Source organism: Cataglyphis hispanica, chromosome 17 (genome assembly GCF_021464435.1).
Source record: "Cataglyphis hispanica isolate Lineage 1 chromosome 17, ULB_Chis1_1.0, whole genome shotgun sequence".
NCBI lineage: Eukaryota > Metazoa > Arthropoda > Insecta > Hymenoptera > Formicidae > Cataglyphis > Cataglyphis hispanica.
In genome coordinates, this window is record NC_065970.1 from 3,913,924 (window position 1) to 3,939,500 (window position 25,577).

The 25,577-nt window shown below is 34.4% G+C and overlaps 1 protein-coding gene across 3 annotated transcripts in view; it reads left to right on the top strand.

Moving 5' to 3' along the window:
• LOC126855793 (putative mediator of RNA polymerase II transcription subunit 26) overlaps nucleotides 1-25,577 on the top strand; it is a 70,105-nt gene that overhangs the window by 3,054 nt on the left and 41,474 nt on the right. Inside the window, exons 1-2 of one of the 3 annotated variants that reach the window (XM_050603746.1) lie at nucleotides 3,266-3,483; nucleotides 6,139-6,194. In XM_050603746.1, coding sequence (XP_050459703.1) covers nucleotides 6,162-6,194 — 33 coding nt within the window. In that variant the 5' untranslated portion in view covers nucleotides 3,266-3,483; nucleotides 6,139-6,161. Of the gene's footprint in view, nucleotides 1-3,183; nucleotides 3,484-6,138; nucleotides 6,195-25,577 lie in introns of those variants that run through there. The other 2 variants (XM_050603743.1, XM_050603744.1) reach the window with 2 other exon arrangements.

Sequence of the window (25,577 nt, forward strand, 5' to 3'; positions counted from 1 at the left end):
GTGCAAGAAACACACGCGCAATCTCGGACACATAGCGGCTACGTAGTCGACGATTAATAAAGAGACGAGCTGCATATCCTTCATATTTTATATTTCACACGCGCGAGAGAATCTTGTCTTATTGTTAACTATAAATTTCTCGCTACCGGGCGAGCTAAATCGTTTCAATCTTATCTCTTTAATGGATATCACAAGATGGCGAAGGATGCAAATGAAGCCTTTTCATCCGGGCTTCCTTTCTCGCGGATAATTCACTAACGGTAGCCGGTATGAGATTTATTATATTCGTAATTTTTTAATCTACTTTTTTTCCTTCTCATTATTTTCGCTACTGCTACACTGTAGATATATGCATCTCGGGCTTTTTTGTCTTCATTATATCGATTTAAATATGTCGATTGGCGGTATTTCTCTCGTTCCGCAATGAAATTTCATTATTAGCGAAATAATACATGTAAGTTCTCTCTCTCTCTCTCTCTCTCTCTCTTTCTCTCTCTCTCTCTATTTTTATCTATCAAGTTTGTCAAATTAATTTGATCGCGGTGAATGAATATGACGTGGACAGAATAATTGGCAAGCGACCAATGCTGATTAATATTTACTTATTAATTAATATTTATTCACCACGTTTCGTCGTGTGCACTAGTCCTTTTCAGTATAAATTTAATTAATAATTAACAGTGCATTTTCATATTACGAACGATTCAGATATCGAATGATTAGATTTTTGGCCGACTTTGCATATATCTATCTCCATTTATTATTTTGCGAAATAAATAATTATTTTACAAAATATTCGTTAACGATATATTTTTGTATTAAAAAAAAACATTAATATTAAATATATGATTTATTATATATATACATATATTTTATATTTATTTTATAAATTGTATATAAAATACATATATTTATTATATATATATATATATATATATATATATATATATATATATATATTATATATAAATCATGCATTATTTTTTATAATATTGATGGATAATTATATATATATATATATATATATATGCTTTCTTTTTTTCCGTTTCTTTTATTGTTGCATCTATTATACTTTCACGCAATCAACTCTTACATTCATCCCCCACTTTCCCCGACGTATTGTCAGATTAAATACCGGAGCTTTAAAAGAGAAACAGACCATGTATATATCCGCGTGTGTGCGTACGTATACGCGTGTGTGTGTGCAACGAGCGAAGGAAGCGGAACACCCACGTCGATCCCGATATCGACGTCTAGGATGATCGAAAGAAAAATGTAAAGCGTCTCTTTATAAGCAGACGTGGACGGATATCATCCGTCGCTTCTTATCATTGAAAAATCAACGCGAGAAATGAGTCTCGTACTCGATACGATTCCGATGTAATTCGGCCGTTTCTCCAAACATTCTTTGTCTCTCTTTCTCTCTCTCTCTCTCTCTCCCTCTCTTCCTCGTCGGTCGCGCGTCGCTCGTACCACGCTCGCCTCCTCCCCTCCCCACTCGCTGCGCCCCCCAAGCAGGTAACATGCCAGCGCAATGGCGCCTTACTGACTGCACCTGGGGATAACCGTTCGCCAGGTTAGGCCTCGCGCCGATTGGCCGGTCGGGATAAAGCCCGGCGTTGATTGGCCGGCGTGGCGGCTCCGCCGGCACGAAGGCTTAATCTCGTTTACCGTAGGCGCGCTAGCGTTTAGTTTAAGTTACCTCGGCCGGTCGGACGGTCGGTCCGCTTCTCTCTCGCGTCGAACGTTCAAGCCGAAAGATTCGAAAATTATTGCCGGATGCGCGTCCCGGTTAGCGATTAATTAAATTCCCCGATGCGGCTCGTGTGCGCGTGACCGATTCCGGTAGGAGATCGACGACGCCGGTCGTGAGAAAGAGAGTGCGCGAACGCGAGCCGAGGACGACGCGTCGTCGCTCGTCGCGACGGTGACACGATCGCGTGCGCTCGCGCGTCCCTCGTGCGTCTGTGTGCGCGAGCGCGGCAGCGAAACGCGCACTGGCTCGTGTGGTACGTTGTGTGTGTGTTTGTATCGCGAGTAAGTGAACGCGCGCGTGTGCGTATGTGTGTGTCAAATGCGTACATACATGCGTGTGTATATGTCAACGGTGAGGAACGAGATAAACGGGTATGGGCGCGCGCGCGCGTAACGGCTCTGTGTCTTCTTCGGTCCTTCTCTTTCTTTCTCTCTCTCTCTCTCTCTTTCTCCTTCGTATCGCGGCCGCGCCGAATCCCGTCGTATATATGCACCGATTGGTCGGTGCGTGGTATTTTTGAAAAATCGTGCGTGTGTATGCGTGTATATATATGTCGCGACCAACGCTCTCGTCTCTTTGCCATTCTCTATCTCTCTCTCTCTTTCTCTCTCCATTATAAGCGCGAGAGAATCGCGGCCGCCGTATGGAGGATTTTGAGAAAGCCGTCCGGTCGCGTCTCCTCCTCGTTCCATCCCGGTCGGAGTCGCGTCGGTCGAACGGACAAACGGACGGACGGAGATCCGCCGCAAACAGTTTGTCGCCGCAACGTACGCATTTCGGAGGCGTCTCTTTCTCTCTCTCTCTCTCTCTCTTTCTATCTATCTTCAGTCTGTTTGGTCGGCCCCGCGCGAGCCCGTGCGCGAATGCGCGAAGTTCGAATTCGTCCAAGTTGACAGGTAGACCAGATCCTCGGTGGGTCAGAAACGAGCGTGGAAGAGACAGATAGAGAGGAGTGTGTTATCGTGTGTTATATACATCGCGCCTCGTCTTTATTGAGACTCGAAGCCGTGCGAAGGATCGCTGTAATATTTCGGCGGAAATTTATTTTCTCTCTCTCTTTTTTGCCCGATTCTCTCTCTCTCTCTCTCTCTCTCTCTCTCTTCAGAACGGAATTCCGCCGCGAAAGTGATGTCGTTTCGCGAGGAGGTAAGTTTTTCCCGTAAGAGCGAAGGATACGAGAAGGACCGAGATCGCGAAGCGAGTATCGGATAAATAGAGCGCGAGTGAAGTGGATTTACTAGTGTTCTCATCTCACAATCAGAGTTCATTGTGTTTCAGTATGATACGAGTTGAGAAATCGATCGAAATTGACGCCGAGATATTCGATTGTCGCGAGTATCGGAGCGGCTGAAAATTTGACAGGAGAATTTGACAGTTGTGTTGGGATTTGACAGATCGCGGAAAAGATCGAGCGCGAATTTCCGTTGGCTTTGGTGTTGGCGGCGAGTCGCGTATCTGTGTTCGTGTCAGTTGTCAGTGTGTACCAGTGCGAGGTTAGAATCGCGTGTCGTTGGGAGAGAAGGAGCGACTTATCTCTCTCTCTCTCTCTCTCTTCCTCGGGAAAAGGAGAGCGGAAAGGATCGGTGTGTTGTCGTACATCGGTGCGCGCGAGTGTGGAAAAGGGAATATATCGAAAACGACGAAGGAATCAGGGACAGTCCTCGATCGAGATCTGGATTACGCGGGCGCGTCGAGGATCGCCAAGATTTTGCCAATTCGTAAAAAAGGTGAGTGACATTTCAATCAGCGATCGAAATTATTGATATTCTCTCGCGAAATTTATCTACATCTTTTCGAAATACGAAATATATCTAAAATATTGGGCAAAGCGATGTTAGACACACACACACACACACGCACAAACATGACGTTGCGAGAAAAGAAAACAAACAAAAAACTAAGTTGCTTGTGACCGTGAAACGAGCGATTTGTTTCACGCTCGAATTGTTTTTGATATTCGAGCGATCGGGCATCGCTAATCGATCAAACGGTTCTGCCATTGGTTCCGTTCGAATAATTCGATCGCATTTCTCTGAAACGCATTTCTGCGTTTTATCTGTAATCGAAACCGTCGCAGCTTCTCAATAAATTCGCATTCCATTTCGTCGCAAAACGATGATTCAAATTGATGTAATTTCGCTTCTATTTAAGTTCGCAGCGCAAAGAGGCGTTAAAGAAAGTTTTAAATAAATGAGAGAGACATGGATATAAAAAAAATACAAATAAAATACAAATACGCTGTACGATTTCTATCATATTTTAGCTTTAAACCGAATATATTGACGTGTGATTTTCGTGTCTTTTCAACGCTTGTGATAAGAAGCGCGCTCGATAACAGCCCAAGTTCGTAAGCAACCTGTCACGAACTTGGTTCTGACCGATAGTTACTGATGCTAGAGAGTGTTGGAGCCCCATTAAAGCTAGTAAAGCTAGTTTAAAGCATCGCAGGAGATTCGTTGGCGATTCGAACGATTTCGCCACCGCGTACGCTCCCCGGTTAGTGTACTTTCCCGAGAAAGCGGCGTAGTAGCGGGAACACACGCGATTCCGTCGCACGAAGGGGGGAGGGGGGAGGGCGGTGGGATCCCCTCCCCCTCTCCACCCCCTCCCATCTCCTTTCGCGAGCGAATCGAGGAAAAGTCGGCTCGCGTGCTTGTTGGCAGTCCTTTTGTACGGATATCGATTCCAGGACGAGAGAATCGCCAACAATTTACAATTCTATGTTTCATATTACATTGTATCAAGTCAATCTTTCAGTGCAGATATATTTATAAACAATTTTATAAAGTGCGGTCACATTCTCAGATCAGTGCGTTGAAAATGAAATATTTTTCAGTCTTTTTAATGAAAACGCTAACAAAAAGCCATACATTATCAATCATTTTATGAACGACGCGTTTTTGCCGACATTACTTTATGTTATATTTGATAAAATAGTCATAATAAATGTTTTTTCAATTTTTTTCACGCTTGTATTTTTTTTTTTTTTTATTATTTGTTTTCAAATATTCTTTTCGAGAATTTTATTTACGTTACTTTTACAAAACCTTAATTGTAATAAATACAAGTATTCATGAAATACGAAAAGTATTAAATACAAGTTTTTATACAAGTTTTTCCTCATTTAGAAATGACACATAATAACATTAATATTACAACATAATTGTCTATTAATTTTCTATAAATTTACAAAGATAGTTCATAAATTGATCGATATTTTCTAATTAATTTTTTAATAATTATTACGAAAATGAAGAACTGTTCCTCTCGGTTTCACTTTGTCTGCACAAACGAGAGATGATACGGTTATTATGGGACACCTTGTATATGTCTTGGTAAAAAATAATATTAAATAATTTATAACATATATATATATATATATATATATATATATAATTAATTAATGTTATTTTTTTCCATCGATATTGCAAGATATTATTCAGTGTTTACAAATATAATTATCTATGCAAACTATTATAAGTTGGTAACACATTTTTTTATTTATTAATAGATAAGTAATAAAAATCATCCACGAAATAAAAAAATCTCCCGTTTATTTTGACGCTAATTTTTCAATATTTTGGAAGCGTCTTCGTCTTCATATAATTTAACTAATTAAATACACATATATTTATTTGTGTATTGCGTGTAGTGAGTCATGTTTGTCCTTTTCGTTTCATTTGCTACTTTCCATGTGTATTAACGATTTTTTTTATTCACTTTATCTAATTTCTTTTTCTTTCTTCCTTTTCCACCCAAGTTTAAGTTCTGTCTCATTTCGAATGCAAAAAAGTTTAAGAGCATGCACAGCTTAAAAAACACCAGACTTACTATTCCCCGTCCGACAGTACTCCGTTTGCTGAATTTATTTGTCTCCCTAGCTGTATTTACATTCGAAAGATGTAAGAAAGGACGCACGCGAAAGGAATTTTCCGTTTCAATGATCGCTGTAGATGATTTACGGCTGAAATCTGATGGCAAAGTTTCTTCTCGGAATCCGATCGTTTCGCAATTTCAATCGGCATCTCATCCCGATTGTCGCTTATTGTTCGTTGGCGTACAATTTGACAAGATATATAGGATTCGTGCCGTGCATGAGCAGAGCGATAACAGATCTTTCCTTTTCATTTCGATCTTTCATCTTGTCTCCATATCTCGGAATTCAAAATTTTTATTTTGATCTCTGTTTTATCAGTTCGCATTTCAACGAATTTCAAAGAACGCGCAACTTATATAACTGATAAGCATGCTTCAAAAAAAAGAAAAAGATATAAATTCCAACTAATTAAAAGGACTGCGTTTATGCGAAATGGAATATTTAATTTCGCCGAGTACGAAGTAACTTTATAAATAAAAAAAAAAAAAAATGTGCTATCTTTCAGGAGGACACACGGACAGGGATGGCATGAGGGAGGGCTCCGGCAACGTTGCCGACGTGGTGAGTAAATGAAATGCGCTTTTCTCTGTAGAGAGATAGAGATAAAGAGAGAGAGAGAGAGAGAGAGAGACTCTTATTTTTATTCGACTTATGTACGTTTTTTTTTCGCTCGTGCAAATTTTTTATCTATCGTGCATATATATTTTGCTTTCTTATACATATATTTCTCATATTAATTTTACAATATCCGATGATGAGGCAATATTCCTTCAAGACGGTTATCGTGACTATCTTTTGGCGCCTCACGTCAAAGCCGCGCCGAGAACAGCCGCGCGAAGTATTTTCGAAAGCCTTCGGGCTGTCGACGTCGAGAGAAGTAGGCTACCGGGTTAACATCCAGTGAAGAGAGACAGAGAGAGAGAGAGAGAGAGGGGGGGGAGGAGGAGGGATGACAGTGAGAAAGGGGAAAAACAAGGAAAAGCGTGATATAAATAAATAAATGGGATAAATTTGACATTTCGCGTAGATTGACCTAAAATGAGATAGCGCGCGGGACGCTTCGGTTAATCAGACCCGATTTCGCACGCATCTACGTATGTCTAGATATTTCGTAGTAATTGGTGAGAGACTCGTAACGTTAAACCAATGGAATACCGCGTGCAACGTATATACAGTGTGTATAAATTCAGCGTAACGACTTGCTAAACGCGGACAGAAGCGCGGATATAAATATACTATATATATATATATATATATATATATATATATATATATATGTGTATGTATGTATGCGATATATATATATGTACGCGTGTGTGGAGACAGAGTGCGTTTCCAATGAAATGCGACTGTCTGCTCCCAACAACTTGGCCAGATCGGAAATATTTCATCATTTTTCCAGTTGAAGTAATTTAAACATTTAAACTATTTAGTAAAAAGGCGAAGGATAATAATTTTAAGAGACTTTTATCCTACACTTATCTGGAGAATAACTTTCTTCTACATTTTTTTTTTTTTTTTTCCTGATTGAGGAATTTCAAATAGATTGAGAATTTGCAATTAATTAAAGGATGAATGAACATTTATGCTAATAAAAATATACGTGATAATTCATTATGTAATACATTCGTCTATTAATTCCTCAATCTCGTACATCAAAACTCTATAGTGATTTCCTCCTTCGTTAAAAATTAATGAGCTTTTTAATTTTAATGATAGTAGAAAATTTCTATCAATTAAACTTTTCCGCACCGTCGCTCTTTTCATACGTTCCTCTCCTTCGAACTCTGCGCATATGTGCTGAATTGCATGTCGTAAAAGGGAAAATGCTTTAAATACAAATAAAAAGGGAAATCTCTCTTGGCACGCGCAATATCTTATTAAATTTCTTTCTCACGACGGCTGCCAATTTGAAAAACTAGAACGATTCATAGACGCGATTCACATTTTTAGAACATATTCGTAGTGACTTGGAGCTCTAGAGTTTTCAATAGGCTTGCACATCATTTGCAAACAATAATGAAGAGTAGTTTGTCAGAAAAGTACGCTTTCCCGTCAAATATGCCAGCGGAACAGATTTGCTTTCGTACGTTACTTTGCATTGGCATTGCTTATCATGCTTATAATTGCGATTTATTGAGATGTAAATGACGATACAGCTATTGGATATAACCAGTCGAAACATTTATTTATATTTATTTATTTATAATTGCGAGTCAATTTTTAACACTACAAATATTCAGGATATTTGATAATAATTGCATTTTGTCATAGACGATATTTCTTGTTGAAAATTTGATAAAAATACTTGTTTCATAATTACTTTCATAATTACTGCATTAATATATTAATTATTAAAATAATTTAATTAAAAAATAATTTACATATTTATACACTATATTAGAGATTAAAGGAGTAGTAAAGAAACAAATTTTGGATACAAAATTCGGTAAAAAAAAACTGTTTTTTTTTTTCTCACCTAAAAATGAGTTTTTTATTCCATTAATTATTCAGAATGTCCATTTTTAAAAATTTATAGTAAAAATCTAATTTTGTTGTTTATTTATTAACCTTTGATGCGTGGCTTTGAAAAATGAGCATCAAGTTTATTAAAATTAGATATCAGATTTTATGTCCTGCATTTTTACTTCTTTTTTTTCGCCAAATAACAAAAATAACAACAGTTTAACTATGTTTGAGAAAATTTTCTTCTGACTTTTGTGAAACTTTAAAAATAAAGAATATCAAAAAATACCATCGAATTATAAGAGTTAAAATTAACCTGTTTTAAAATCTTTGAACTTAACTGATTAAACAAAGTGCGAAGTAACAATCAGCTCAGCCGCATTCATTGAAATTGATTACCGATCCAGTAAACAAAATTAATTTAATTCCCCTATCATCTTTTGTTCAAAGAAAAAATTGGCAGTATCTTTTAAAATAATTTTTTACCTAAAAATACCGATTTTTTATTTAGTTTCTTCTCCCACTTTTAAAAAACTCGGTTTTTTTTAATCTACTTTGTATGTTTGAAATATAAATGTGTTGTCCATTTCCATGTGTAGACACATCCTCAAAGAGCAGACAGGTGACAGCAGCCGTTGCTCGTTACACGCTATTCATTATGCAATATACGCGACAGAATTAGTTCTCGTTATCGCCTCGTACGATTTTACGGCATCGAATCGGCCACGTGCTGTAATCGAAGCGAATATAATCGATATTAATCGACATGTTTCACGGCACGGTTCGTTCTATGCTTTCTCATTCGACAGACGGATTGCAATTAACAGCATGGTATTAATTAGCGAATTTATCCGCATCGCGCTTATATACGAACACAACGCACCGTTGCCATAAATTGCACGTATCTCGCGTCCCATTTGTTTCGTTAGTGCGCTTAAATGAGATTTGGGTACGTTTCATCTGCAAATATTGGGGTGCAGGTCAAATTATTTCATATTATGTTTTATTACGATAATTATAATATATCGCGCTTTTATAAGAAGAAGCATTGGACGTTGGATTATGTATTTATCGATCGTAGTGTCCGTGACCTAATTTCCTTAGAAAATTTGACATTTGTATTTTTGAGAGTTTCTTGTATTTTTATAAATTTCTTAATTTTTTATTGTTTTTATTTTTTTTTTATTTTATAATTATTTAAACGCTGCACTTTTTATAATACATTAATCGCCAAATTCTTCTTGAAATGAATAAGAATTTTTAGTCTTTTGAATAAAGATCAAAATTTTATCAAAGATTAAAATTTTATAAATTAAAATTCCAAAAATATATGCGATATCAATTTTGCAAAAAATACAAAATGTATTTTTTAAGGAATACGAAACGGCTTTAATTCCATCGAATAGAATATACGATTTTAGGTATGAATCTTCAAAGAGATAAATCTTCAAAGAGAGGGAGCTGAATGTGTACATGTGATGCAGCATCATCCTTTGACTATGTGTCTGTGAAGCGCCGGCAGTCGCACTTTATCGATAAGATCTGTATCCATCGCATCGAACTTTCTTGACACTTTTAAATTTCACACGGTGTTCCGATCAAATGCACTCAAGCAAGATAAAGGCGAATGCGTTATCTCGTTTTTATCTTTAGCCGTTGCGATATGCACGAAGGTATCGAGATGCGGATATAGATCTGACGACATATACAACTAGTAACATCTTCATAGTTACGTAATCAAAGGATGAGCCTGTCATAACTACCGCTTTGCCTTTAGAGATTAGATGTGTATAGTCGACGGGTTAACCGCTGGAGAATTTCGGTGTACAAGATTGACTTTATTAGTAGGAATTGGCGGATATTCCTTAAATGTGGAATATTATTTAAATACTAAGTAGTCTTCCATGCAATTCCAGTGACAAAAATGGTAAAATATATTTATTAAAATAAAAAAATCTTTGATTACTCTATTATAAAAACGGAAAAATTAATACAGAAAATTATATTTCCGATGTAACAATGTTTCCTCTCACGGAGAAATCATCAATTAAAAAAAAATAATTTAATAGTAGAAAACAATATAAACTTTAGTATACAACATAAAGTATAAATAAAAATAAAATAAAATAAAATTATGTTGTCATTGCTAAAATAATAATGAAATTTAAGTAATAGTTCAAAAGTATTTTAATATCTAATTTCTTACTTCTTTGCGAAATTTTTTAATATTAAAACACTAATATTAAAAATAATGATAAATTATAGTTTTCTTCTGTAAAAGTTATGCGGAATAATATATTCACAAATATGAAAATCGCCGCGAATAATATTAATAATATTTTAATAATGTATTATATTGACATATCAATTTCTATCGCAAGATAAACTCTTTTTAACGATCAACCATTGTATTTTTATTGCGAGTTGAAAATATTATTACAATATTAAGTTTACATGAAAGTTATTTATATATAAAAAAAAAATAGTATTTACTTACATGTTTTTTAGAGCACACGTTTTTTATATTAGGATCAAATATCAGATATGATAGGAATCTAGGAGTCCTGTTACCAAAAGAAAAAGAATCGCGGAATCATGACGATCGCGTGAGGTAACCAACGGCCATTACCGCATCTATAAGATAAGCAAATACGTTTTTAATGATATTCGTCATCCATTCTCGTTCCTTCTCTCTCTTTCTCTCTCTCTATCTCCATCTCTCTCTCTCTCTCTCTCTTCTATCACGATAACGTAGCGGAGGCGGATCAGAGGGGAGAGATCCCGACCTTTCTTTTCCATCGCTTTTTCCAAATGACTGAACCCATTCGAATGCGTCGATGAAAGCGAGGAATATCAGGAGCCATTTAATAATGCTGACACTGCTTATATCCGATATTTCTCCTTAATTACGGCAACTATTCTCTCTAGAATCTGCATGTAGAGAGCGTTTTTGCGTATTGATTTTACCCATGAGAATATTGAACGTTGAGGTAAACCGCTAACAAAACATATGTGAATTAATACCATAACGTGCGGGGTGGTATTAAGGTGGTTATTCGTTAATGTAAGGGCAAACTGAAATAATGAACAGCAAATGAGACATTAAATTTAGATGAAACATGTTTTGATCGATTATATCACGAGCGAGTTGGATGGAACGCGTTGTAATTATTCCTTGTTTGCTCTTTATTTATAATACATATTCATGTTTTTAGATAATAATAATCTATATATTAATTTAATCAGTAGTAAAATAATAGTTATTAAACTAACTAATATTGAAAAAACTAACTAAATATTATTTCGGTTGATTTGCTGCAAAGAGATGTTACATAAAAACTTAACAAATATATATTTTATGGATATTTATAAAATTTAATAAAACGTAATAATTAATATCCCTTTGAATTTTGTGCAGAGTATCTTTTTCTTTTTTTTGCAATTTCTTATAATAAATATACAATAGAAATAATTTAAGATTAGCGTTTTTATTATTGGATAATTTTAAATGATTTTTATAAAATATTGATATATTTGAAAATAAAAAAAATTTGAAAAAATTCAATGGTAATTTCTTGACCAAGGATTACCATCAATTATTTAAACAGGAATCGCTAAATGTTATTATTCACGTTAAATAATAGTCTTATAAGCCTGATAATTCCAACTAATACCTCGCAACGCGCGTCAGAATTTGCTAGCGGTTTATCTCTCAAACAGCGTATCTCAAGTTATTTGAATGTTCCGTGGATGCAATTTTGATCCATGTTCGACCGCGATGGAATGCATCCATTAGCACGTTGGAAATGGACGTTGCAATTGCAGTTGGAAGAGATATGAACTATCTTTTATAGTAATTGCGCTATTCGAAATATGCAAATTTCTAAATGTCTGAAACTGTATTCGCTTCATTCATTAACACGGGCTGATGTCCCCATCTTTAGGATGAGAATTGTTTTACGATTAAAATAATTTTTTTGCAATATTAATAATTTTTTCCCTGCAACAAAATTTATTTAATTTTCAAAAATCAGATTATTAATATTTGACAATCTTAATATTAATTTGAGATATATTTTGCAGTAAAAACAATTGTAACTTTTATCTTTTTTATTACAATTACGACCTTTGATAACATAAGATATCGAAGAAAGTATGAATTAACAATTCAAAGATTATAATATGATGTATTATAATATCTTTCATCAGTTTTGATTGATTGATTTAGCGAGCAATAGAAAGATACAATAATTTAATCTCCATTAATTAATTAGCTACTCAGTGGATTAATTTTTAATAAATAAATAATAGACGAGAAAAGATTTCTAATTAATTCAATGTCTCGCGTAAAACGACGAGTTCGAAATGATTGGCAGAAAGTTTGAACGAAGAGAGAAATACGTATATATATTAAGCGTGACGGTGAATTTTAACGACACCCGTTTCTCTCTCTCTCTCTTTCTCTTTCCGTCAGCTGTTTCTCGCTAGGCTTATGCCATTATCGCAGCGTTGTATCCATCTAGGTACCTATATATCTTCACTCTCCGTAGATACACGGAAATTCCATAATGCATATAAATACCTACGGCTTATCGATAGGCGGATGCGAATCCGAACGCGAGTATCGTCACATTCGCCTCGGTATGCTAAACGTCAGCGCTAAACGTCAAAGGCATGTACGCCCCTATTGCGCTCACAATCGGTCAACGACGACGACAGCGTACATCTAATTCGATCGTATATGCTAATATTATTGCCGAACATGTCCGCTAATCTTCAACGGCATTAACTCTTTGACACTTTGACTGCTGCTGCGTGATGGCTGGCGTATCTCTTTCGGTTTGTTATGTATGTACAGGATGGTACAAGCAAGAAAGTAATTCTGCATGAAGGAATAGCAGAAAATACAATCTTTTTCTATTCGAGATCTATGTCGATTTTTTATTTTCAAGAAAATTAATATAAATTTTTTTTTTTTTTTGACATTTTAAATTTAAATAATTTTTATAATTATATTATAATTTTTAATATAATTTTTATAAATTATTCAACATATCTCGATGACTTTTGGACTCTATAAATATTAATTAAACTAAATTAAGGATTAATCGATTTTCTTCTAATTTAATATTTTAATAAAAGATAAATTTCGGGAGACCTTATCTCGATTAATTAATAGCTGTGTCGAATGTTTATGGAAATTGATCAAAGAATTGATCGAATAGCATCTGTTTCTGCATAGTTGATGCCACTCCGTTCAACGTTTGTTTGTATACTAATCCTCTGAGACCGTCCGTGTTATTCGGATGGATACGCGAATCCGATCCGTTTGTCATGAGGTGGATTTCGCGAACGACATTTACAACACACAATGCGACACAATATAACAAGGATGAAGAGACGGAAGAACCGCAAGAGAGGCCTAAGTGCAAATGCCTGTTTCCGGAATCGGATCGCTTCCTGCTTTTCTCCTGTAATTCGCGATCGGCTCATGTCCGGCTGTCAATCTCTGTGACGTTCACGAAGTTCCCGAATTAGCTTACTTGTTTTTTCCTTTTATTTTTTTTTTCTGTCATAGAAAGATAGAAAGAAGAAAATAAAATGTTAAACTAATATACGTGTGTCATAACTTATTAAAATAACGGAGAAAGAAGTTATAATGCAATTCGCTTAAATATACTCTTTGATAATATTTCATTTTATTTAACAATTATAAAAAATGCAAAAATTGCGCTATGTAATTTAATTAATGATATATTTGATGACGTTTCGATAATCCACACACAAATTTGACATATATATATATATATATATATATATATATATATATATATATATATATATATTAACAATACTTGCTCCAAAAATCATAATAAAATATCTCCGCCACCTGCTTCTGCTCTTTTTTTATAACTATACTTTTCGAACCATCCGATATTGCTTGTCACGTCGCGCTTCGTCGACATTTGGCAGATACCACATGTCCACAACAGTGTGCGCGTTTACGGTTGTACCATCCATCGCCTTTTTCCGCGACGAGAGAGATAAAAATCCGCCGGAGATGTATTCCCACGGAGGATCGAAGGGATACGACGGCACAAAAGAGGGAGGATCGGAGGAAACGGGAAGCAACGGGAAGAGAGAGAGAGAGAGAGAGAGAGAGAGTAGAAAAATCAGGCAGACCGCGAACGGCAGAAGGAAAAAGACCGACGCGATTCTCTCTCTCGCGATTTTTCTAGAAATTCTCACGTCTTCTTTACCGCAAACTCTAATTCTCCAAGTAGAGTCTTTTACTAGATGTAAAATGACCTATTTTATGTCGCGTCGTGACCAGTCTTAAGGTTTCCTTTTTTTAGCTGACAGGAGCATTACACTTATAGAAGAAAGGTTACTTGTAGTCTCTATTTTTTTCATCTTTTTTTTTGATTTTTTAATTTTAATGTAATTAATTAATTTATTTATTTTTAATTTTATGAAGAATTTTTTCATTATTGCTCGACGAACACATATCAAATAATGATAGTAATTACATTTTAAAAATTATTAATAGTATAAAATAATACTGTAATTCTAAAACTCAATATTAAAACAATTTCAATAATTCTATACGTTACTCTTTACAAAAAAAAAAAAAGGAGAGAGATATATACTATATAACATATAAATATATAAATATACAATTATCTACGCGCTTTATAATTTTATAATTGTCAGTGTCTCTCTCAAGGAGCGGACGTGACCGAGCTTATGACGTGATCCGATTAAAAATATATGGAGAAGCCTATTTATCGTAAGGTTGGCACTCAGATCCATAATACTCGACGCCGATAATGACTGAGAGAGCTGAGTGAGAGCTTTTATTTCGCGAGACGTCGCGTTGATGCATCGATTTACACCGTTGTGGACACCAGTTCAGTTCACGTGTGTAAAATCGAGTGCACGCAATTCACTTGCCGCAGAATGCACCGAATGAGTACGAGTCCGGTAAACGTAGCAGGCTGTATATACGCAGCGTATTCAGTGCGCTTGCGAATTAATTAATGCAGTCGTGGCGCTCGTCACGCTTACAGCTATTTCTCGTATACAGGGTGTCTTGTAGCAACAGCGACGTGTTGCTTGTCACTCATGGATGTTAGCGAGCAAATAAAAGCAGATTGACAATTGATATTTTCAGCGTTGAAAATTGAAGAGAAAACGAATTTTTGAACGGATTAAATTATTTTACGGAATGATTTCCGGAAATAGATTTTTCAAATGTCTGAGGGAGATCAAAGGATTTGGGGACGAGATGGGGGGAAAAATGGTAGAAAGAAATAATTGCATTTATCTGTCGAGTTACATAGTAATATCTCATCCGCGTGCGGATTTTAATTTTGCGATTGAAAAATCTTTTGTTAATAAAACGGATTCTTGCAAAATTTTGCTAATCTTCTTTTCGTCGTTTCCATTCGAAAGACCCTTTGTGTGGATTGAAGAATGGATTTATTCCCTCGTAAAACGCCCGCGTGCGCATTCGGCTGTAATTAATACGGATGTATATGCAAATGTGTAACATACGACTGGCAGGAAAAATAAAAAATGCTTCTGTGGGTTTCACATTACATAACGCCTTTTTTAAGGTCCACGTAGGTGCTTTGATCTTTTAATTTATTCTTTATAATCTTTGCGCGTCTTTTTTCCCTCTTTTTTTTTTCTCTTTCGTCGTGATTAAAATTCTCTAATATTTGAAATAGGGATTTAACGTAGAATTGTTAAAAACTTGGTTACTTTGTGTGTTTAGCATCCGGAAGAATTTTCCACGCGTTAAACAGTAGAGCTCGGTTTATTTTCTCGCGTTATTTCTGAATATTTCGGTTCTCTCTAATTAATGCGGACATATGCAAATGCACAATAATGGGCAAAATAACAAGTCTGGTATATCGGATTTCACGTAATTACGATGTTTCCTGATGTCGGTTGCACGTAGGTAATTGGGTGTACACACATTGCGCGATTTATGCTGCCAACTTTTATCTTTGTAGGGTTGAAAATTTTGTAAATTTCTTAAATAAATAAATATCTCGTTTAAATTATTAATAAATAAATTTCTTGTAATTTTATATTATAGCATTAATAATAATTATTCCTTTCCTCTTGAAATCCTCGTTAATCCGGAGACTGCTATTGCGACACGTATTATTGCGTTCATCCGTTTAATTAATAAATGCGAGCGTATATGCAAATCCGTAACTCGTGTAACAATGCGGATGAAAAAACGTCACGATATCTCTACACATACATATTATTTCACATTATTACATATCTTTTTGTAATTCGAGCGCCAGGTTCACGTGAGTACATTCACACCGCGTTGATTTCACTCTGCCGTGAAATAAAAAATAGTACAAAAATTGCTCGTAAAAATTTTTTGACATTTTTTGATTTATGTTTGTTAAAACGTACACACTTTTTTATTCCGAGTAAATTCTTTACATGTACAGAGCGGCGAATGCTCTACGTTCACGATATATATATATATCGCGATATTTTACCCGTGCATATACATGCATATACAGGGTGGGCCTAAAAGCTCCGGCCAGACTTTGACATTTTATAGGAAATTAAATTTTGGACAAAAAATTTCCTATAAACATCGGTCGAAAAATGCTTCCTTCAAAAATCAGCGTCCGAAAATATCTGAAATTATTGTTATTTTATATATTTATACAAATATAAGGGAAAGTATGCATTTTTTGACAAAAAGTATTGAAAGTTTTGATACTTTTTGTTAAAAAATGCTACTTTTCCTAATATTTATAAAAACATTTAAAATAACCGTGATTTCAGAAGCTTTTGGGCGCTAACTGTTTAAGGAAGCATTTCTCCACTCATGTTTACGAAAATTTTTTTGTTTAGAATTAAATTTCCCATAAATTCTCAGAGTCTGGGAACGTTTGGGCACCCTGTATATGTGCTAAAGAAGTCGCAAGGCGGAAAATAAAATTCACGCGCCTATCGTAGCGTCATATCCCCTCACGTCCGAGTAACTCGCGAGAAATTTCGTCTCTCTCTATCTCTATCTCTATCTCTCGTCATCGCTCGCGGATGATCGGATGCACACGCCTCATCGCTGTCGCACAATTCCCTCGCTTCGTTCCTTCCTTCATTCGTCGGCTTCCTTTTTCGCTGCGCAATTTCCGTAGCACGCGGACTCGTCAATATTCATTCTCGTTTCTCTCCGGTTCGTACGCGCCAGCAGCAACGCGGAACATTCAACGGAGGATTGATTTGTCCATAATGTTCGAAAGAGGAGAGGAGGAGAGAGAGAGAGAGAGAGAGGGAGGGAGAGAGGGAGAGGGAGGGAGAGAGGGAGAGTAGCAGCGTTCTCGCGCGTCCGATAACCGTTCGATCATTCTGCTTCTAAACGGATTACCACTCGATATACAAGAGAGAAAATGACAGTTGATTTCTAGCTTCGATACTGCATGTTTCGAGAAATAAAGACGTAGAAACTTTGATATAGATTTTTAGAAAAAAAACTTCTATTATATAATATTAATAAATACAGAGACAGAAATTAATGAATATTAGTTTTTTTCAAAATAAATTTTTTTTGGACGTGAAACGCGTCAAAATGATATTTTTCGCGCATTATAACACGTTTCTCTTGTATATGAAATATCTTGTAACGTCTCTCTTTTGTATATGAAATATTTCAAAACATAACATGTGTGCATTATATGTACGTATGTGCTACTTGGCATTATAATGCTCGCGAGAAAAAAAGCACGAGACATCTTGTCCGCGGAAAGACGGAGTCGTGATGCGAGATAATTCATTCGTGCAAATACATATTTCATATACGCGAGGTTTAATTCGTGCATTAAAAAAAAAAAAATAATAATAATAGGAATTTTTTCTCTTTTTAAAACCCGAGGAAACTTGGGAATTTTCTTTCTATTGGAAAAAAATCAGAAGCTCAAGGATTCTAATAAGTTACTGATTTTTTTTTTCAACTTTTAATTAACGTCACTTGTAAAATGAAAGTAATTTTTATTCCTTGATTTTTTTTTTTTTTGCCGATTCTTGTTCTTTGTTTTTTTTTTCCACAATCAATTTATCGTGATTAAATTGTAGGATATTGCTGAAGAAAAAAAAAATAAAATAAAATAGAAGAAATTTATGGTTCACCAACGTCAGTTAATCTTACCTTAATTGATTCTCTGTCTCTTTCTAGTGCCACTTTTAGAAAGAAGCGGTCAATTGAAGTAAAAGTAAAGTTAACCAAGAGTGAAAACTGACTAAACAGTAATTAAGCTTCTTGTAAAAGAACGCGTGGGAAATACGAGACGCATTAATTATACATATAATTTTCTATTTATTTCACTTTTCGTATTTTTTATTTTTATTCTTACGCAGAATTATTCTACGAGTATTATAAAAATTATTTATAAAAAATAAGTTATCCAGATAATTTTTTATTACTTCTTTGAAAATTCTCTTAAACAAAATGCATAGCGTGTACAACGTTTAAGCATAAATCTCTCGAAACATCGCCATTAATCAAATGTTCTAAAACGGCGCATTTTCAAGGATACGAGAGAGAATCGCGCAATTGCCAAATAAATTATCGCCGATAGGATATATGCGAGGCGGGAAAGAAACACGTCTAATAAATCGTTGGCGATATCGCGCGGTAATCAATCGGACAGGCCAATCTGACACGCGAAACGTGACGAGCACGTGTCGCGTACGTTGGGTATAAAAATCGGGGTGCCATTGATTTCTCACAATTCCACGTCCCCGTTAAGATGGCGCGTACGAAATTCAAGCTTCCTATCGTCGCGCCATTTCTATGCTAATCCATTATCTACAGCCACGATCCTTGAGCTCGAAAAGTTTAGCAGGTGTAATCGCTTGATCCATCAAGAAACGATTTCAATCAGATTGTTGTATTATTATTCCCGCCGTATATACTTCCCCGAAATGTGAAATTCCCTTTTTTCTTCCCGCGAAGCTTTTATTACTTTTCGCAGTTTTTCATATACACGCGAGAAAAAGAAAAATCCGATGGCTTTCACTTCAGGCTTTTCGCTTAGTAATCTCTCGCTATAAAGTTACCCGAGACTCGCGGCGTGCCTCTACATCTCTGCTTTCCCGAGCTTTATACGGAATATACGGAGATTCCGATACATTTGGGCTCGTGGGACATAAATCACAGGTCACTACGTAGCGCCACCGTATAGGCACTATCACGGGGGCTTAATTAACAATGTAAAATATCTCGCGGTGACTCAACATGTGCGCGCGATGCTTGCGGCTCTGATTTACGGAACCTCGCCATGCGGAAAATCGAGGTTTATAGTAATCAATGCAAAGTGCTCGTCAAGATGCGTTTCATAAGCAGCGGGATATTTATAGAATTGAAAGGTAGAATAATAGTTCCCTAATCAAAATTTAATTCACAAGTGATACTACATTTTTTTGTAGTTTTTGAAGTTTTAATAAACGGCATAATTGTATCAAGATTTTTTAGCAAATAATTATATTACATATAATTGTATAGAAGCAAGAAAGATATAATACAGGGTGTTTTATTTTAATTTTTCTAAGCGAATATTTCGAAAAATATAGAAGATACGAAAAAATATTTTGTACAAAAGGCTTCGAGGAGGACATAAGATGGTACCATTGATTTGACTTTGGATAGTCGCTTGAAGGTCACATGGAGGTCATCTTCAATTTTTTAATTATAAAACTCATTTTTCATTTTATATTCTTGTAACTTACCTCGAGAGCTTTTTAAAACTCTGTAATAAAATATTTTTTCATTAAATATTCTGACATATTTTGATATAAAATTAATTGGTATAGAGAAAATTATTATTTTCAAGAAAAAGTATATGATTATTTAAATTTATTTTTATTAAAAACAATTATTTGTTTTATTTTTTTTACACCAATTGATTTCATATATATTGATTCAAATATACGTATTTTCGAATTATTCTTTTCAAATATAAAACTAAAAAAAAAGAAAATAAAAATCATTTAAAGTAATTTTTACCGAAATAAGATAGACGTAAAATATATACATATATATTCGTCCGGGTCACACATGTGCCGAGCACAATCAAAGCCTTGTAAGCAGAAAGACGAGAAAAGGAAATGGGAGTCGAAACAAGACAAAAGCTCCTTTTACTCACTTTGTGACGTAACGTGACTATGGCTTTGGCTTTGTATGTTGAGACTGGTTAATATATGTATATTATATATTTTAATTAAAATATTTTATTTGCACGTTTATTTGCGTCTCATTTAAACACGGCGCGTTTTGTTTTATAGCGAATTGTGCATCGGTAAATATTTTCTACAAAAATATTTACTATTTATTTATTAATTTAATTAATTTTCCGAAGGAAACGCACATGCATATTTCGACTGTTCATTGCACTATATATTCGTGTTGCCATTTATGAAACTAGTATTTGAATTTGATGCATTGCCTTTAATCAAAGCGTCTGTGAAACCCTTATTCAGGCAACTTTCCGTTCCTGTTATTTGTTGTCGTTACTTGTTTACCACAAATAAATAGCTTCTACTTGCAAGTGGCAAGTCAATTTCGCGGCCCTTTCATCGCGCGCGTACTCGCAGAAATAACAATTTGCGAAATGTTGAATTAATAATCTCGCTTGTAAATGCGTGCATGCGTACATGCGCCACGTGAGGCGTACGCACAACGTGATCCGCAAGTGAAATTTCTCCGAGGACTCCGGGTCCCCCGCATAGAATGGTGCCAATTTGTATAAAAGCTGACCAGAGCGAAATATGATATCTTCGATCGTAAGTGAAACGATCTCGTGGTTCTCGGAGATGAAGCACTACAAGTTCCAAGCGAAATCGAATCTCTATACGATCGTGAAAAAATACTGTGTTGTATTAACAAGCGCACGAGCATCGAAGTATCGAGAAATTGCAGGAAAGAAAGAAAATCTATTATATTAAGCGGATGTGAAAGATTTTTTTTAATTATTGTGCTCAGATAATTCCAAACAAATTATGCAACGAACATAGAGATGCGAATAAGAATTTATTTAAATATATAAAATGTATAGGATGTTTTTATAAACATACATACATATATATATATATATATATATATATATATATACATATATAATAAAATTTATATATCTGTGTATGTATATATACTTTTTATAATTATATATATATATATATATATACACATATGTAATAAATAAATATATAATAAATAATAAATAACACATATAATAAATATAATACATATATAATAAATAATAAATAAAACATATAATAAATATTAAATTTATATATATATATATATATATATATATATCATATATAATAAAATTACAAAAACATATAATAAAATTTATATACATGTGTGGAAAAAATTGGAATAATTTTACTTGATATATTCTTCTGTAATTTAATCTGACGATGAAAGTCTCGCTTTTTCACATACGTGAAAATTAATCGCATACAATTGAAGAGTGTGTGGACGTCAAATATTAACTTTTATTTTCAGTTTATACATTTCGTTGTGATTTTTTTTTTTTATATATAAAAGTAAAATATAAGAATAAAATGATACAACTTTTTTGTTATGAAAGTATAAAGCATTACAAATATTATCACAATTGTAAAAATATTCTTAATTAATTTAGCATTGTTTTTAATTTGTTTCAACAATATTTTTGCAACGATGAAATTAAAAATATTTTTGTCGCAATTTAGAAAATTATATTTAGCACTTGCTCGTTATTCGATCTCCATTCTTCAATGGACATTCTCAGAGAATTTTCCAATTCCATCTGAGAGTCCATTTAAGTCGAAATGAATTCAACGAGCCATTTCGAAAATAAGTGCATCGGAAAGAAGGGGACTTTCTCACGTAGAAGTCGAAATTTATTCCAGACATGTACGCCTGTGCGTTCAACCCTGACCCTGCTCAAAGCCTGGAACTTAATCGAAACCAGAAAAGGGCGCAGTACGAGAGTAGAGTGATGTAAGAGATAGGCATGGAAAAGAGAGAGCGTTCAATATTACGATGGAAAATAATGTTAAAGGAGGCTACAGTACTTAGTTGTCAGATGTGAAAAAAATTAATAAAATTAATATTTTTCACGAAATAAATATCACATTACTTTATGCTATTACATTAAAAAATAATGCACTTTTTTAAAGAGATTCTCGAACAAGAATATGTATTAAAATTCACAAAAATGTTTGTCAATTTTTTAATTATAATAAATTTGAAATTTAAACGATAAATTTTTACCATATTACATTTTTTAGTATGTAAGATTGAATTTGAACGTTATGATGTTATAAATTTGCGAGGGGATTTTGGGCAAATTTATATATAAAAAATAAATAATAAAATTAAAGTAAAAAAAAAATAAATAAATAAATAAATTATGCAAAATTCAACGGATGCGCGATACAGAAGCGTGAACTAATTTCTCTCTCCCTTCCGTTTCCAATCTCTTCTGCAAAATATCTACATAATATCATTGAAATGAGATTCTCTCAATATGACAAACATTTGTTTAAAGTTTTGCTCCTGCGAGCATCGGTTTTATTTACCCGTCCGATGTTTGTTTAACAACAACGTATACGATATTTGTATATTTCCATACGAGATATTATTTTACGGCCATATCGCGTCATTTCTTTAGCTCAAGGCAAACATTTCCATAAAGTAATTGCGTCCTCCGTACACTTCATTTTTTCTCGATGATCACCAGACTCGCCAAACTTTTGCGAGTCTCCACTCGCTCGTTCATTCATTAGCATATCTCTATCGAGAGTTTTCGAGACGAATCGATGCTGCTTTTCCCTCTCGTGCTCTTAGAGGAGTCTCATTGGCTGTGGGTGCCCCCTCTCCCCCGCCCCTCCTCACCCTTATAACATTCCAACTTTTATTTGATTTTACTCTAATTAGATTTAGTTTTCATCGCGCTTATCGACGTCCGCTCGTTACTTGAACTCTCAATTCTAGCACGATTATAAGGTTCATTAAAAACTGCATTAGAAGCGAGCTATTTATAAATAAAAAATTAGTATGCCTGGATTCAGCTATATTTATCGATAATTCAAATACTATTCATAAGATATCGTGAACATGTCATTTTTAAAAAATATTTTTACGAGACTAAACCGAATGAAGAAAAAGGATTATTTGAGGATGTTTTTGACTGTACAATAGCAGCAAAGAACTGTCCAAATTAAAAGAGAATATATTTTTTACGTTTATATTATTTGAAAAATCAAATGTATAAATAAATACGGATTATAAAAAGAATTAAAGTATCACAAAATAATATGATTTTCGATGTTTTCATAAAAGAAAATAATTGTAAATAATATTTTTTCTAATTTATGACAGATACTTTTGATCGTGAATGCCTCTTGAAATCAACTGCAAGAAACAAAAAAAAACGAATACTTGGCAAAGAGAGAGAGAGAGAGAGATAGATAATATTTTTCTACAATTTTTAGTAAATAATTTTTCTAGTAAGTGAATCTAAATTAAGTCTTGCATAAATATTTATTAGAGTTTTCTTACTATATGTAAAAATTTTTATTTTATATTTAATTATTCAATATTTTTTCCTTGTTAAATTTATCAATAAGTGTACAAGACGCGATTTTTTTTGTAAATTAATACAAACTTTAAATTTAAATTAAAAGAAATTCATTAAAAGAAATCATTAAGAGAATTGTTCTCAGATTTTACACAGCTACTCGGAAGAAATAATAGAACAGTCTACGAAAATTTCATTTTGCTTTTGTCAATGTTTTGACATATGACATCCTTAGAGTAAGAAATTTAAAAGAAAAGGAGAAAGAAGAAAACGATATATATTTATATAAAATAAGACAAAATATGAGTGGATTTCACGATATAATGAATATAATTTTATAGAAGGAGCTTAATGTCTTTAAAACGAATACGATACAAGAATTATCTTTACGAGCTTGTCGAAGTAAATAAAGAACCGAGATACTATCCTTTTAATCCGATCAAGAATGCTTTCGGCCGACGAATGCTCTTAAGCACGATTATTTGCACGATTAAACGTTCTCTTAAGACCGCGGGGCGAATATCCCAAGAGTTGCAGGGACCTCCGCGATACTTTGTCTAGCAAGAGATCGCGTTACACGGCGAATGTACGCACGCGGTGACGATGCGTGTCTATCAGATTTCCGTTTCGCTTCGCGAAATAGTAATCTGCCGAGTTTCGCATTTATTCCGGTTTTGGACAACACAAGCAGAGAGGCTCACGGCAATCATTCCAGGCGAAATTGCTTTCGTTGCTTTTTTTTTTTTTTACCGAAACCGATACTCGAATCACCGATTACAGTACACTTTCAGATCTATCACGCGTACGTATTGATTCATTCGCGGTGAATAATTTTATACGAAAGTTTATATTCATGGGTTCGCAATCATTATCTCGCTCATTTCCTTACTTAAGGGAACTTGCGTCCCTAAGAAAGGGGAATCTGAAATCTCGGAACGAGGTTGGCACGAACGCTAATATACGCCCGATGATTTAATAGAGTGACGATGAACGGGGCCAAAACGCACCTATATCGATCGGACGACGACGACGACGTCGTCGTCGTAGTCGCGCGAGAAGACGCGAAATTAAAAGGCGTAAAAGTTGGGTATTCAGTTTAATTAGATTTTGGCGATAATAAAATTGTGCCGCAGGGGAAATAATTTCAGACAACGGACTTTTGCTCTCGGCCGAAGCCTCCGGGCTCGTTGTAAGCCGGGGGCGCGGCTTATAAGCAGCAGCTAACTTTTTTTCTGGGTCAAAGGCGTTTTGTCAAAAGTTATACGAAAAGCAATCTGGATTTATCAGTACGTTCTCGTTCTACATTTTGCGATAACTCTTTTGTTCCCGTTGGCTTCTCTCATAAAGTTTATTAATGCTCAATGAATTCGCCACGAGCCACATGAATGCCCTTGACGATTGATTTCGATTGCTCGATTAATGATTATTTTAATTATGATTGCTTATTAAAATAATCGCAAAAAAAACGAACAATTGTTTGACGCAACATAAAATTTATTTTTCACACGCATTCGTGGATTATTAGGCTCTTCTTCTTTTTCAAAAGAAAATATATAAATTATTGTCGATTATATTTGGGTAGCAATGAATATATACTCTCATCAATTTATGACCAATTTATTAATGATTCTTTTGTCCCGTCAAGTTCTCTAATAAAATTTATCAATGCTCGATGAATCTGCATGAATTATATGAATGTATTTTATATTTTACGAGTGATTTCAATTGCTCGAGATTAATGATACTTAATTATAATTATTATAATTATAATTATTTATTAATTAATTATTTAAAAAAATTTGTCACGCGAAAACAAAGCTTTTTTACAAGCTGGCAAAATATTAATTTGATTTATATAATTAATTTA